We start from the raw sequence: 15,234 nt of genomic DNA on the forward strand, positions 1-15,234 counted from the left end.
TCTTTTGGGTTCAGAACAGCTTTGCCTGGAAGCTGGTTGATCTTTGGAGTTGGTTGGTTGTTATGGTGGCCCTCGAGGTATCTCAGCTTGGTGTTGAGAGAGTCATACTTAGTAGTCAAGTCGTTGTATCCAGAATCGATCTTGTTGCTCATCTCGGCAAAACATTTGGCATTGTCCATTGCAGCCGATGCTTGACTCTGTATCATTTGTTGAACCAGTCCGCGTAGATCAGCTTCTTGGGATTGGTTCTGCGGGCCTTGCTGTGGTTGGAATCCAGGTGGTGCAATTGGTTGGTAGTTTCTAGAGTACTGCTGCTTAGGAGCATAGCGTTGATTGTATTGAATAAAAGGCATTTGCTGACCTTGGTTCCCTTGGACTCCTGATGGGTAGACTTGGTCTTGGGGATTAGCAATGTTGGGGTTACGGTAGGACAGGTTCAGGTTTGGTTTGTAGTTGTTGTACCCTTTGTTGTAACCTCCTTGATTGTTGATGTAGTTTACATCCTCTAGCTGAGCATTCTCCCCATCTTGTTGCAGAAACTCCTCTTCCTCTGAGATGGCATGGACATGCTGCTGCTGGCTTAGGAGCTTATCCAACTTGTCATTGAGTGCTTTCATGTCCCTCTTGTACTTGGCATCTTCCTCTCCAGTAGATCGCACAGTGCGATCGTAATCCTCATTGTAATGCCCATCAGATTGAGCTAAGTTCTCAACGAGATCCCAGCCTTCATCGACATCCTTGTTGAGGAAGTTACCATTGCTTGCGGTGTCCAGCAACATCCGTATTTTTGGGACCACTCCTCGATATAGTGTACTTAGCATTGAAGCATTGTTGAATCCATGATGAGGGCATCTGGTGGTGTATCCCTTGATGGTCCAAATGGTCCAATGGATCCTCCATTAGCAATCCATGAAACTTGTTGCTCTGTATCATCTGGATGAGACTACTCTTGATCTCAAAGTTGTTGTTTTGAACAGCAGGTGGTACAATGCCATGTCTTTGAGTGTGAGTAGATGGAGCATCTCCTGCTCCTATGTTGGTCCTTGCTTGAGGAGCTGGTGGACCATTCTGATTATTCATCTCCTCCTCAATCGTTGGTGTTTGCGGTTGCTGGACTTGTTGTGGACGTAGTAGCCTAGGTCTGTCGATGTTGTCGATGAAAGGACTCAAGTGTTGGCTACCTTTGGATCGTGTTTGCATGCACAAACAGTTGACCGAGTGAGTACACGAGGGTCAACTCGATCTAGATGATCGAGTGACGGGTCGGGTGGGTATTCGGGTTTGTACCTGAAATGCAAAACAAGCAAACACGAATGTAAACAAGTCAGTACCGAACCAAAATGGAAGATAGAACTTGATCTAGTAAGTGTTGAAATCCTAAACGTAGCAAATTAAATTCAACCAAATGGCAACGGCGCCAAATTGATAACAGGATTTTCACCCAAAGTATCAATTCCCTATGCAGTTGTAGTACAAAGGGTTATCAATCCAAATGGTTGTTATGCTAGAAGATAAGATACAATCAGAACTATGCAAGTCAAGCCAAGCAACAGTTGGGTTTGATCTAACAATCCTAAAATAAACAAAAGAAAGCAAATAAACAAGAACCACACGACCTAAGCACTCGATGCAAGCATTCGAGTACAGGATCGGGTGGGGTGATCGAGTAAACAAGATAAGCACGAACAAGTCGAAGGTATACTCGAAGCAGGTGATCGTGTACCTGTTTGGGTAAGGGATCGAGTTATGAATAAAATGTAAACAATCTAAATACGAAAGCTCCTAAGGATGGGGTAATCGACTCCTAAGTGTTCCTGACCAATATGGATGTCCTACATGTCTCAAGCAAATATTCCCTAGACAATGAATCTCTAAAATCTTGTTAAAACACTCTCGTGATATAAACAATCAACATTAATCACTCCCCTACCCAACTCTCGTTGGAGAAACATGACCAAGCAGGCAATACAAACCGATTTATTATTGTCAATAAACCCCTTACTCATCTAATCTCTTAGGCTAAGTGAGTAAATCTCTAGCATTGATTGATTCAAGCATTTCATCTACACCTCTCGATGGTAAAACAACTTAGATCTAATCTCGACCTCTCGGTCTGTTGATAGCATTAAGAACACCAATCTAGAAGGGAATTTATAAAACACAAATATCAAATCTAAGACATCCTAACCGATCAAGAGCACAAAATCATCTATCCCATCCCTAGAAACTTTGTTTCACTACTCAGATCTCATTGCAGAAAACACAAGAGCATAAATAAAAGAAAATTGCATTATATTAAAAATAGAGTAGAGTGGAAGAGTATAGAATCGAAAATGCAAAAAAAAATGAAATTAAATCCTAACAAAGTGTAGAAAGAGTTTTGAGTCGCTCAGTTTCTCTCCCAGAAACTCTCGCTCTCTGTTCTGAGGGTCTGCGGCGTGCTAGGGCGAGAGGAAGAAGAGGGGGTTTATATATGGAAACCTATTAACCCTAGCTTCCCAGTCCTGCCCGAGGGTCTGCTCGATAGGGTGCACGAGGATGAGCTCGGGTTACTCTTCGAGTAGGCTCTCGGATTGTTCTTTCTGTTCTTAGATCCTCCTCGATCGGGTTGGTGTTTGGACTGTTCTTCCTGCTCCATAGCTCCTTCGGGTACATGCTTGGATTCGACCTTGTTCCTCCCCATTTTTGGCGCTTAAGCACCTGTTTTCATCCAAAATATGCAAATGCAAGAATGCAACACCCTAAATGTGGATTCCTACAGTAAATGACTTAAAAATGCTAAGGTTAGGGTAAAAACAATGCAAAATATGGACAAAAAGGATGCTTAAAACATGTAAATTAGAGAGTTATCAGTTAATAACAAAAAAAACATGTGTACGTTCAAATTTGGAAGGAAACACTTGATATTCCTTTTTAAAAAGTCAAGACAAATATAAAAAATTATTAATAATTAACCCACTTTAAAGACATAAAAGGCCATTTAACTCTAATATAACTCATATCCAATAATTCCACATTCATTCCTCCCACAATTTATTTATTTTAAATAAAAAATGTTTAAGGTTATATTTAAATATTATAAAATATTTTAGTTAGCTAAAATTATAGTCACATATATATAATATATAATTATATATACATAAGAATTTATATTACTTAAAATTTTATATCCATACTTCCCTCCATCATTTCCTAAACTCAAAATTGCTTTGAAAGCCAACTGAAGTAAAAAACCATCAAATATAACCATATATCGACTGAAACATTAAACATAAACGATCTTATTGATATTCGACCAAAACATGGGCATAGAAACATAATAATTTACATGAAATGATACCATGAAGATAATTATTTTTAAAAATTAACTTATTATTGTACACACAGTAGGACAAATTCAAACACATACGTATCAAGGGTTTACATACAATAAATGTATTGGGAACAATATTAGTCAATGGTATGAACCGTATGATTGGATTCTCAATAGCAAAAAACAACATCCTCATCATTCATATAAAAAATCCGCCATAATTGGACACATCTAAACGAAATGGTATAAAGATATAATTGACTTGGTAGCCCGTATATGCCTACTTAAAACAAAATAATACAAAAGAGAGAATGGGGAAGACGAGGAAAGAAAAAAAAAGTGTGAACTACACCACAACCCATGCATTGCGTGGGCCAAGACCTAGTGGCATTAATAATAAAGTTAGTTATTGTTGCATAAGTCATAACTTTTTGTAAAGAATATACTTGTGAGAAATTTGTATATTGACTACTTTATCTTTGGTATACTACTTTACAATAGAATAGTTGTAACTTGTAAGATATAAATTCAAATTAACACATCAGGACACTAGAACAAGAAAACGAGGGTTACATACGCACTCACTATGGGACAATGACAACAACAAACAACCTACCGCCAGACACATTAGGACACTAGAACAAGAAAACAAGGATTACAGACACACTCACTAAGGGACAATGACAACAAGGAACATCTTACCAGAGTCATAAAAATCACATGTTGTTTCCCATGAACAACATACCAGAGTCATGAAAATCACAAGTAGAATTCCATGACGCAAAGCAAAAATCCAGCAAGAAGACATGCGAACAAGAGTAGAACAATCATGAACAAATCTCATGAGAAGACATGTGGTAACAAGAGCGGAAACTAGGGAGGCTACATCCAGATACTCCTACCACCATTGAGTTCCCTTAGCACGTAAAGACAAAAGATAAAACACTGCCAGAGAGCAGCGCAAAGACCTAAACAAGTGTCTTTAAAGTAGTCAGCTAGCGTCTTTGAGTCCTGAGGAAGAAAAGGAATTTGGGCGGTTGTGTTGACTTTGAGACAAAGCAGAATAAAAACCAACGTTGTTGCTGTCACTTTAGCAAAGATGAAATGCAAATCTCGTAATGTCATTCTAATAATTTACTTAAAATTAATTAAACAAAGAGTGAAGTATCGTATATTGCATGTGCAATATGCAGTGCAACCTCTCCTCTAATCACATATACTTCGATTTCACATATCATGGCGATCAAATACATTGTGATTTTTTTTCCAAATCATATTTTGCTTTGCCGGATCTATAAATTAGATCAGATAAAGATATATCTAAACATTTTCTGTTTACGAGGTAAAAGCTTTGTAACATAAATTAACATGTTACTATTATTTTGGTTTTTTTTGTGAACATAAATTTTTTTTACTTATGTTTTGTTTATATTTTACATAGATTTTGCTTATTTTTTGTTAATATATTTTTTTATATTAAAATATATGTAAGAATGTAAACTTGGGCCATGAGATCATGTATTTGTTAAACCATCTTAAATTTGTTACGGTTTTATAATAAATCTAATATATTGCATTGATAATGATATCATGCATTTTAAATATTTGACTTTTTGGGTTCTTATTATTTTGTAAAATATAAGTAGAACAATATATGGATTTAAATTACAATGTTTTACAATATATAAATTTTAAATTATATTAGTTTGATCTTTAGTTATTAAAAGAAATGATAAAAAGGAAAAATAAAATAAAATGCTGGAATAATATCACTCATATACATTTTTAATATAAATCTTTAAAATATGAGTAATAGTGTATCTGATTTTGATTTTTTTGACAATAATTGAAATTAAGGAAAACAAATAATTATAAAATTAAAATTTTAAAAGTGATAAATGTCAAAAGGAGAACTGTCTATGTGTCAATTTCTTCGAGAATGAGTTTTTAACGAAAATCTTACTTTATTATATGAGATATTTTTGGTAGATTAAAGAGACACATTATGTCATTTTAAGGTGACAACTATCAATCAATAGGTCCTTTTAGATTAGAAGTAATGAAAATTGGAATCTTATTTTTCAAGAAGCAAATGGCGTTCATATTTTGATAGACATAGGTCCTTTTATCCTTTTGAGCCAAAAACTTATCGATATGCCCTTTTAGATTAGAACTAATGAAATTGGAATCTTATTTTTCAAGAAGCAAATTTCGTTCCCATTTTTATAAACATAGTTAGGATTTCGAAATATTAGGGCAAAACCGTATATCCATTTTAACCCGACAATAGCTTATGTTAGCTTAGAACAATTTTGGATATAGAGTTATGTTAATTTTAATTTACTAACTAATTATTTACTTGATAAATAAATTAAAAACCCAAAGAATCTATATATAATCATAAGAATAAATGAAACACATATAGAAGTGTCTTTAGTCAAGTGGTTAAAGCACCACTTCTGCAACTTATCCCACTGGACTTCGACTCTACTAAGTCGTGTTATCCCGCATAGTAAGGATTGGCCATAAATCGGGTCTTATCGATTCAATGTTGACAAAAAAAATGAAACACCTAAAAAGAAGAAACAAGTACTTCTTCTTTTTTAACGGTCTTCATGTTTCAAAAGAATCGAATGATTACAGATTAACAATATTATTTGTCCCACATGTGTTGGACGAAAGTTTGCTTAATTAGAACTATATATATTAGCATTTAGAATCTCGCGATGTCAAAAATATTTCAAAAAAATAAAAATAAAATTATATATTATAAAATTAATTGAAAGTAATAGAAATAGAACTGTTTGAAAGTATGTGTTACGAATAAAGTAATTTAAAAGAGAGAAAATAATAAGTAGATTTAGTAACATAAATATTAAACATAAACTGTTACTAAAACACAACCATCAAAATTTAAATTTTAATAAAAAAAATATTATGGTAAAAAGACGTAACTTTGCAAAAAACATTGTTTAAACAATTATAAATATAAAATATTTTATGAATATTTATATTACTAGTAAAAACCATCATAACATCATAACAATTATTAGTATTTATATTATTAGTAAAAACCTATTATGATTAAGAGATCCTAACTAAGAGGCTGTTATTAGAGATGTGATTTCTAAATCCATATAGAATTGTAAATAATGGAAATCAAAATATATGTATTTTGAAATAAGGGGCATTATCAAAAATACCTTTTTTTGCATGCCACTTTTTTAAAATACGCCTCCATGTTGACCATTTTCAAAACTACCCCTCTTTATGTAAAAAATGACCAAATTACCCTTCCTTTTGAGTGACAATAAGAATGTACAGTCACCAAAATCGGGAAAAAAATTCCGCCAAAAAGTGAAAAAATTTCTCGCCAAAATCAAAAAAAAATTCAGCCAAAAACGAATAATTTCCCGCCAAAATTACAAAATTAGATTTTCCCGCCAAATTTTTTTGAAATTTATACATTTAAAAAACCTTGTAAACGCTTTTAAAAACTTAATAAATCTTGTAAACGCTTTTAAAAACTTTTTAAAAACCTTGTAAACACCTTGTAAAAGTTTACAAGGTTTGTAAAAGGTGTTTAAAATTTTTTTTTTAAATTTTATAAAGTTTATATAAGGCATTTGCAAATTTTTTACAAGGTATTATAAGGCTTTTATAAGGTTTTTAAATCGTTTAAAACCTTATAAAAACCTTACTTTGTAAATTTATATCATTTAAAACCTTATAAAATCTCTTATTGTAATTAAACTCAAATCCCTTTGTGTTCCTAATTGATACCTTTTAATACAACATTTTTTGCTAGCTAATAATAAACACACAAATAGTTTAACGTACTAAGAATGAATGAAATTGTAGACTAAATAAATACAAAATTATATAATAAAAATCATAAAAAAAAAAAAATACTATCCATAAAACTTATTTTCAATCCAGTAAATTTTGGCAAGAAAACCATATACTGTATTAGCTATGGTAAAAAAATAAAAATCATCAAGATAGATAGAATCTTTGACTTGGAGATACCTACATAGAAAAATTAAATAATTAGATATAATAAATAAGTAAATGATATGTTGTGTGACGCTTTAAAAGTTGTGTAGATGTTTTGCCTTGAGATTCACACGTAAGTATGTAACATATTCTCGGATGGACCTGAAGAATATCATAATTTTATTAGATTTAGTACTACACTACTACGTAATGTTAAGAATAACACACATTCTAATTGTATGTCGCTATATTGTATTAGTTAGTTATATATCTTTGTGTAAGTTTATATTATTATTTTATAATATTAATAAGACCATAATACTTGTATGCGATATTGGTAAATTTGAGATCGAAAACAAAGATGATAAGAATGATGAAGAATTGGCTGCAGATGATGTTGGTAATCTTGAGCTTAAAAATTATCATGTCGATGATGATGATAAAAAATTTTAGAAAATAAGTGTGAACATGCTAAGGATTTTATAAGTTTGCTAATTTAAAATGACATGCTTGCTACATCTTCATAAACTCGCCCAAGCCTTTATCTTAGTCAAATATTATTTGACATCTATATATATATTTTTGAAGTATATTTTAGGTTCTATCCTTTTATTTATACTTATTTACAAAGTTAATTTCTAACAAATTTCTAAAAATATGATTACTTTAGATTTTGTTTCCTAAATATTTTGCATTCAATTCCAACAAAAACAAATTACAGCAATCAATATGGAAATATAAACTATGATATATTTAAACACACCTTCTATTTTGTTTTGAAAATATTCTATTTTCGAATCCTTTGCAAACAAAGAAAACAACAATTTGATTCCCAATTTGTTTTCCAAAGCGTGTGAGCTATGATTCTTAACGTAAGAAGAACTTCGATTCACATTTATTTAAATATTATAATTAATATATATAAACTTAATAAAACTTTAAAGCATTACGAATATGTAAAATTAAAAAAGTTTAAAATATTATACAATATGGTTATATAGTAATAGTAGATGGGTTATAAAGAGGACATGTTAGAATTAATAAAATATCAGTAAATTTATGATAAAACGGGTTAAATCTTTATTTTATTATTTGTCTACTACTAATATTCGAATATTTGACATATAAAATCAAGTTGATTTAATTAAAATTGGATAAAATAATTAAATTATTAGAAAAATATGACTTAATTACAGCGTATAAATTACTTATTATGTAATTACAAATTCAAAATAGAATCTCTAACACTAAACCAAAGAAACTAAATATAACAAACAAATGGTCATGAAGCTTATTGTGGATTAAAAAAATAAGATAAACATTTAGCTGCAAAAACGGCTGAAAAATTTAGTTATTATTCTATTTACAAAACATCCAATATTTAATAAGCAAATACAAACATAAAATATAAATAATAATAATAAAATTAATATAAATATAAAATATAAATTAAAAAAAAGGTAATGTAGTTTTCTTAATTTCCGAAAACTCTTTTATGGAAAAGTCCATGTCTATATGTAATGTAGTAATACTGAAGTCTTTTGAAAATTTTGTAATTGATATACGCATTCATAAGAGTTCTCCATTTAATGCCTTAGGTACAAGATCTGTTCAAATGATGCAATATCACAAAATTAAACAAATTTCTTATGAAAACTGGAAAAAAAAAACTCAAAAGTCATTTCATTTCTCATTAGGAATATGTAAGTAACAATGGATACTTAATTTCCTACCTTATAATTAGTTGATTAAGTAAAAGTGTAAAACACAAAAGAGTTAAAAATGAACAACTTACATGTCCCATCAAATGATTCTCTGTTGGTTTACATGTCATCCTCAACCCTCCTGCCATTTTCAATATCTTGAGCATTCATTGAAATACTAGTTTCGTTTGGCTTTGGAGGGGATTCATTTTGTGTTGAATAATTGATTGCTTAGTGTTGGTGTTGTCTTGCTTAATTTCTATTTTACAGTTACATAATTTGATTACCCGTCTCTTAAAACTAAACCAGAATTTTGCTTTTTCTCAGTTTTTCTAAACTACATGTCTATAATTTTGAAGAAAGACATACACGCTATAAACATGTATGTAGGTAGACACATCAGTAGACACACCAGATAAGAAAGAGACTCCGGAGAAATATATAGAAAAGACACATCCACTCTGATTGAGAATGAGAAGGAAGACTCCAACATTGTACGTAGTTGTTGTGAGCTAAAACTCCAACATTGTAGTTGTTGTGAGCTAAAACAACCATATCGATTCATCAAAAACCCATAAAATCTGTGTAATTATGTGGATATGCCAACCAAGTGCTAGATTTGGCTGATGTATGACTCATTCTACAAATAAGGATCAATCACTTGAATTGATTACAAATAAAAATCATGATCAACATGTTGGTATCATTTCTTTAATTGATATTTAATTTGTATCATTATATTAAGTAATGTAAAATTATATTTTTTGTTAAATATTTTGAAAGTGATGCAAATTAAAATAAAATTGTGTCATTTTTAATGAACCGATATTAAATTATTTAATTACTACATCAATAATTACAATTGATAAAATCACATATTATGTATCATTTATTAATAAATCATTTAGATTTGTGATTTTTTTTTTCTGGGTAGTAGTATAGCTTGGTGGTGTACATTAAATCTTTGATTGTTCAAGGAATCTTTACGTTGGTTTTTTTTCTATTTTTTAAATTTTCTCGTTAATCATAAGGGCGGGGTTTTCAGGAACCATTAACTTTAGTTATTTCTTATACATTTTATCCTTCAAACTATATAACAGTACTATAGCTGCGGTGATACATATAAATTAAGGGCACTTGAGGCGACCACCACGAGTGGTAATGGAGGCATAGCACGGGCAGAGGTGGTGGTTTCCGGCTGTGCCTGGTGGCACACAGTTGCAGCGGGAACAACAGCTGTTGCATGCTCTCAAACACAGATTCGGCCTCGACGACTTGCTGCATCTACCTTTGCATCTTCCATCACAATCTACACACATATATGATAGTTTCATACACACATGTCTAGTTTGTAGTTTCAAAACTCATCAAAAGTGAGTATATATAAACAGCAAATTAAGTGAGTTATTTATAAACAGCAAAATACGTACCAATTTTTACTACGCCGTCACCGACTTGTGCACTTTCAGCAGCGTGAACATGAAGCTGGAGAGAATGATCAAATAATTATCATGCATTAATAGCTAGTGATTCATTATCATTGATCAACGTATGAATCAAGTATAGTATGATGCAAATTACATTATGTGATTCTTGTAGAAATAAAGACAAAAAATATGAACCTCATAAGTGATGTGACAGAAGAGGATAAGCAATAAAAGCAGTGTACTTCGGAAGATTGTCATGTCTACGAAAACATGTAGTTTCGTGCAAGATATGAAAACTATTATCTCTGATTCTCGTTTTGGTATTTCGGCTATGATTATATAAACCTAACACCTCTTTGGGTATATTTATAGTGCAAATCCAAATATTTTATTGTTACAACTTTTGTATTTATATAACAAGGTGGACGATCGTACGTAGTTTTCATTTTTTTAGCTAGGTTCGATAGTGAAGACATGTGTTCAAGATATAAGTGAGTGTGGTGAGTGTTCTCACGTTTACATGATGATGTGGACGGATATGAACATGCCACCAAAGTAGAGGCCACATGCCACCCAATGGCAATGACCATCTCGTTGTAATTGGTAATGTCCTTTACAAATTTCAATTTTAATAAGAAGATTTGGTGGCAGCTGAAGAGCAAGCATCTTCAATTTGTTAAATCACATAATTCGATTCACGCATTCTCTTTTACACGCGTATATTTTACAAGGAATGCATGTATAGTGCCCCATTTTGATAAATGTGATTTTCTTTATAAAATTAAAATTTAAGAAAAGAATTGTAAAATTATTTTGAAAAGTATAATATAAAAACATAAAGAAAAATAGGTTTGAAGAAATTAGGTTCATGATAATGAATATTTTTTTGCGAAAATGTGATGGTAAAGTTAATTTAAACACAATTTGTATCCTCTTTTTTTTTTCTTATAAACTGTGTGACTTTCTAATACTTATTATTTTCGTGGCTTTGGGCAATCGCCTCTACTCTTTAAGCTAATGACTAGTGAAACACGGCTCTTATACAAATTTACAACAACACGAGTGAACCAACATTAACTTAACGTACATAACGCGTAAACTTGTTTATTTTGGCAAGTCGTTTGCGATCTTTGTAACATTTTTATATTATTTTGAAGGTGTTTCGTATATAATATCTACACATATATACAAGAACTTCCATTAATGGAGATACCATTTTGATTTAGTATCACTCCTAGATTTAGTACATACTCCGCTACTAAATGACACTGATATGATATGGCATTGGCCTTCTAACGAAGAGATCTGTCACCACACACGTGAGTAAATCAATCTCCATACCAAAAATTTGCAAAAATGCTTTTCATGTTCTTCATCTTTATAATTCTTTGTTGTGAAAAAATTCACAGACCCAAATCATCATTGTATAACACCTTAGTAGCTGTAAATTACCAAAATTTAGAAATCCCAAGAGCTTCAAAGGTTTTCATCCTACCATTTCCTCTCATCTTGGAAAATTTTGTTGCTAATTTTATTGTTAAATGATCCATTTTCTTGCAGTCTCTAATTATTTTGAAAAATTGCCAGGGTTGCTATACTTACAAGTTACAACAAGTCAGGAACTTTAGTTGTTCAAAAGTAACACGTACGGTTTGATACGAGTCATACCAGTTAAACAACCATTAACTTCTCATTAGTTTTTAGCTACTCGTACATATACGTTTGTCTTCCAAAACATAACACATTCTATATATATATATATGGAGGTAAAAATAGAATTTAAGGGCATTTGAGACGGCCACCGCGAGTGGTAATAGAGGCGTAGCAAGGACAAAGATGGTGGTTTCCGGCAGTACCAGGTGGCACACAGTTGCAGCGGGAACAACAGCTGTTGCATGCTCTCAAGCACAGTTTCGTTCTCGACGATTTGCTGCATCTACCTTTGCATTTCCCATCGCAGTCTACAATTAAACGTACACACATTCATATGTATAATCCGCTTTAAACTCACCAAAAGTATATATTTGGTTTTTTGTAGCAAGGGGAATTCCAAGTATTAGTCCATATAGTTTCCTTCGTCCAAGACCATCAGCTTGTGATAACATCTCACTAAAAAGCGTTTAATGTTTGTCCATAAAGAAAGATAAAACTAATTGGGAAGAGAGTACTGCACCCATCAGAAATGTTAAAGTTATATACAAACATTAACATAAACATAGTTTACAAGTTAGGGTTACGTACCGATTTTCACTACGCCCTCACCAACCTTTGCGCCATCAGCAGCATGAACGTGAAGCTGAAGAGGATGATCATTCATCATCACCTTTATCAGTTATTTCTTATACACATAATTTTAAACATAATATGATTCAAGATACATTAAGTGATGCTTCGATAAATAAAAGACTAAATTATAAACCTCATAAGTGGTGAGACAGACAATGATTAGTAACAGAACCAGTTGACATCTTAAGCTTGCCATATATGCAATTTCTAAGAGTTTTGCAAGATATAAAATTAATTTTCTCTGATTCTGGTTTTGGCATTACGGCTATATATACGTAAATGAATTTGACATTTATGGTCTATTTATAGTGGGTAACCAATTATTATTTTATTGTTTAAACACTACCAAAAAATGATTGATTTACATCGTTTATTTTATATATTTGTATTATTTTTAAATGATGCAAAAATAATTTACATCACTTTAATAAATGATTTACATTTTGTTGATGCAAATAGTTTGTATCAATTGAGATAAATATTTGCTTTAATTAATAAAATTGATGTTTATTTACATCAATTACAAAAAATAATGTAAGTCTTATATCATTTTTACTAAATTGATATAAAATATTTGAATCATTTCTCAAAACTAATGTAAAATATTTATATCATTTAAAAGATTGATGTTAAATTCAACATTATAATAAATAATATGAAAAATATTTTGTTTCTGAGTAATATTTAATTATTTATAACTTTCATTCGTTTTTAGTATATTCGTAACTAGAATCTTTAAAATAAATTAACTTGATAAAAACAAATTTAATTAATTATCTAATTCTAAGGCTTAATATATGGAACCAGTTATCTTAGAAATCGGTAAACTAATTTGGTATTTATAAAAGATATTGTCTCATCAAAGCTTAGGAAGTCTTAGATGTGGGATGATACTAAAACTTCTACTTCACAAACGAAAAAAAGGTATTATTAAATATAAACAATTCTCAGCAATATATAAAAATAAGTAACTACACTTTAGTTTATTAATTCTCTCTTTGATTACCAAATGGATTATTCCAAATAAAATAAATCATACGGTCAATGATCAATTCATCATACAACTTGATGAATAAAGATCCTTAATAACCCAACGAAAATGAAGATAAATCTTTTTTTTTTTTTGGGCAAAAGGAAATAAAGATACAGCTAGGTTTGTTTTGTTAAGCTGATGATCTGCTATAATTTTTGATCGATCAACTTTTTCAATATTTATCTTCTAATTACAATTATTCTTTTTTAAATATATATATGTAATTTTTAAATGATATTAATATATTTATTTAGCATCAGTTTTAAATGATGTAAATTTTGTATCATTTTAAAAAATGATTTTATATCAAATAAGAATAAATACATCAATTATCTAAATGGTGTAAATTTTTATTTTAAATCGATTTTTCAAAAGTGATACAAGATAATAGAAACTGAATCAATGTTAACTAATTGATGTCAAATTAGATAATTATAATATCATTTTAATTAATTGATGCTAAGTTGTATATATTTACTTCACTTATGAATAAGTAATATAAAATTGCATCACTTAGTTTTGTGATACAACATACTCCTTTTTTTGTAGTGAAAACTTTTGTATTTTTATATCACTGAAATCTATAACTACTAATCCATGTATGAGTTGGATGGCCGTAGTTGTCTTTGTGTGAGCTACATAAGATAATGAACAACACTATATATGGTCATGGTTTTTTGAGCTAATAGGCTAATAATGTCCCAACACTCATGAGTCTTTAAAATCGTTTGATACAAAATTAGCTTCTTTTGCTTAATAAGATTTAAGTCAATATTTTGATGTTAAACTCATGCTATATATTTAATGATATGATTAATTACAATTAGTATGGACTTCTCTGCGTATATAGTATGGTATAATCGAATTTAAAATATGGTCTGAATGAAGAAGACAAGTGTTTGGAGATGTAAGTGTACTTGTGTGTGCTTCCACGAGTAGAAGATGACCTGGAAGGATATGAACATGCCAGCAAAGTAGAGTCCGCATGGTACCTAGTGGCAATTGACCATCTCGTTAATTAAAATGGTAATGTCCAATACAGAATAACAAGATTTGGTGGCAGCAAAATAGCAAAACTCTCCAATTTTTAAAACACACATCATACGATTCACGCGTTCTCCTTTTACACGCGTATGGTACTACACGAGGCATGTGTGTTCCACGTTGAATCACCCGACTCTTATCAAATATATGATTCGAATTTTTAGATAGAATAGCAACTAGGATTTATCCCGTGGTGCACCACGAGTCTATTCGTTTTCATAAATCATTTAAATAAGTTAGTATACTAATATAATCAGATTTTTTAGTTAATATAAATATTAGAATATTATATATAATATGTTATATTTGCAAAATTTACCCCATAGTAAATTTCTTTGTTTAATAATATCATTGCACTTATATATATATATATATATTATTTTGGTGTTTTTATAATAATTAACAGTACTTGTTAATAAAATTATAAGGATT

General features: G+C 30.6%; 2 protein-coding genes across 2 annotated transcripts; both read right to left on the bottom strand.

Annotated features, from left to right (window-relative positions):
- Positions 1-10,050: 10,050 nt before the first annotated feature.
- On the bottom strand, positions 10,051-10,802 carry LOC104707246 (gibberellin-regulated protein 3-like). Its single transcript, XM_010423553.3, has 3 exons — positions 10,635-10,802; positions 10,443-10,497; positions 10,051-10,321 (listed from the first exon to the last, which is right to left on the bottom strand). The coding sequence occupies exons 1-3, from the start codon at positions 10,695-10,697 to the stop codon at positions 10,140-10,142; spliced, it is 300 nt and encodes a 99-aa protein (XP_010421855.1). The 5' UTR covers positions 10,698-10,802; the 3' UTR covers positions 10,051-10,139.
- Positions 10,803-12,110: 1,308 nt separating this feature from the next.
- On the bottom strand, positions 12,111-13,002 carry LOC104707247 (gibberellin-regulated protein 2-like). Its single transcript, XM_010423554.3, has 3 exons — positions 12,859-13,002; positions 12,681-12,735; positions 12,111-12,400 (listed from the first exon to the last, which is right to left on the bottom strand). The coding sequence occupies exons 1-3, from the start codon at positions 12,919-12,921 to the stop codon at positions 12,219-12,221; spliced, it is 300 nt and encodes a 99-aa protein (XP_010421856.1). The 5' UTR covers positions 12,922-13,002; the 3' UTR covers positions 12,111-12,218.
- Between the last annotated feature and the right edge of the window lie 2,232 nt (positions 13,003-15,234).

This window comes from Camelina sativa, chromosome 8 (assembly GCF_030686135.1).
Source record: "Camelina sativa cultivar CO46 ecotype springtype chromosome 8, ASM3068613v1".
Lineage (NCBI taxonomy): Eukaryota > Viridiplantae > Streptophyta > Magnoliopsida > Brassicales > Brassicaceae > Camelina > Camelina sativa.

Bases quoted from the DNA above. Each gene is read 5' to 3' on its own strand.
- LOC104707246 (XM_010423553.3), bottom strand. From the start codon at position 10,697: ATGACAATCTTCCGAAGTACACTGCTTTTATTGCTTATCCTCTTCTGT. The intron at 10,498-10,634 runs GTTCATATTTTT...CATTCTCTCCAG, and splicing joins TCTGTCACATCACTTATGAG to CTTCATGTTCACGCTGCTGA. The intron at 10,322-10,442 runs GTACGTATTTTG...ATATGTGTGTAG, and splicing joins TGACGGCGTAGTAAAAATTG to ATTGTGATGGAAGATGCAAA.
- LOC104707247 (XM_010423554.3), bottom strand. From the start codon at position 12,921: ATGGCAAGCTTAAGATGTCAACTGGTTCTGTTACTAATCATTGTCTGT. The intron at 12,736-12,858 runs GTTTATAATTTA...CATCCTCTTCAG, and splicing joins TCTGTCTCACCACTTATGAG to CTTCACGTTCATGCTGCTGA. The intron at 12,401-12,680 runs GTACGTAACCCT...GTTTAATTGTAG, and splicing joins TGAGGGCGTAGTGAAAATCG to ACTGCGATGGGAAATGCAAA.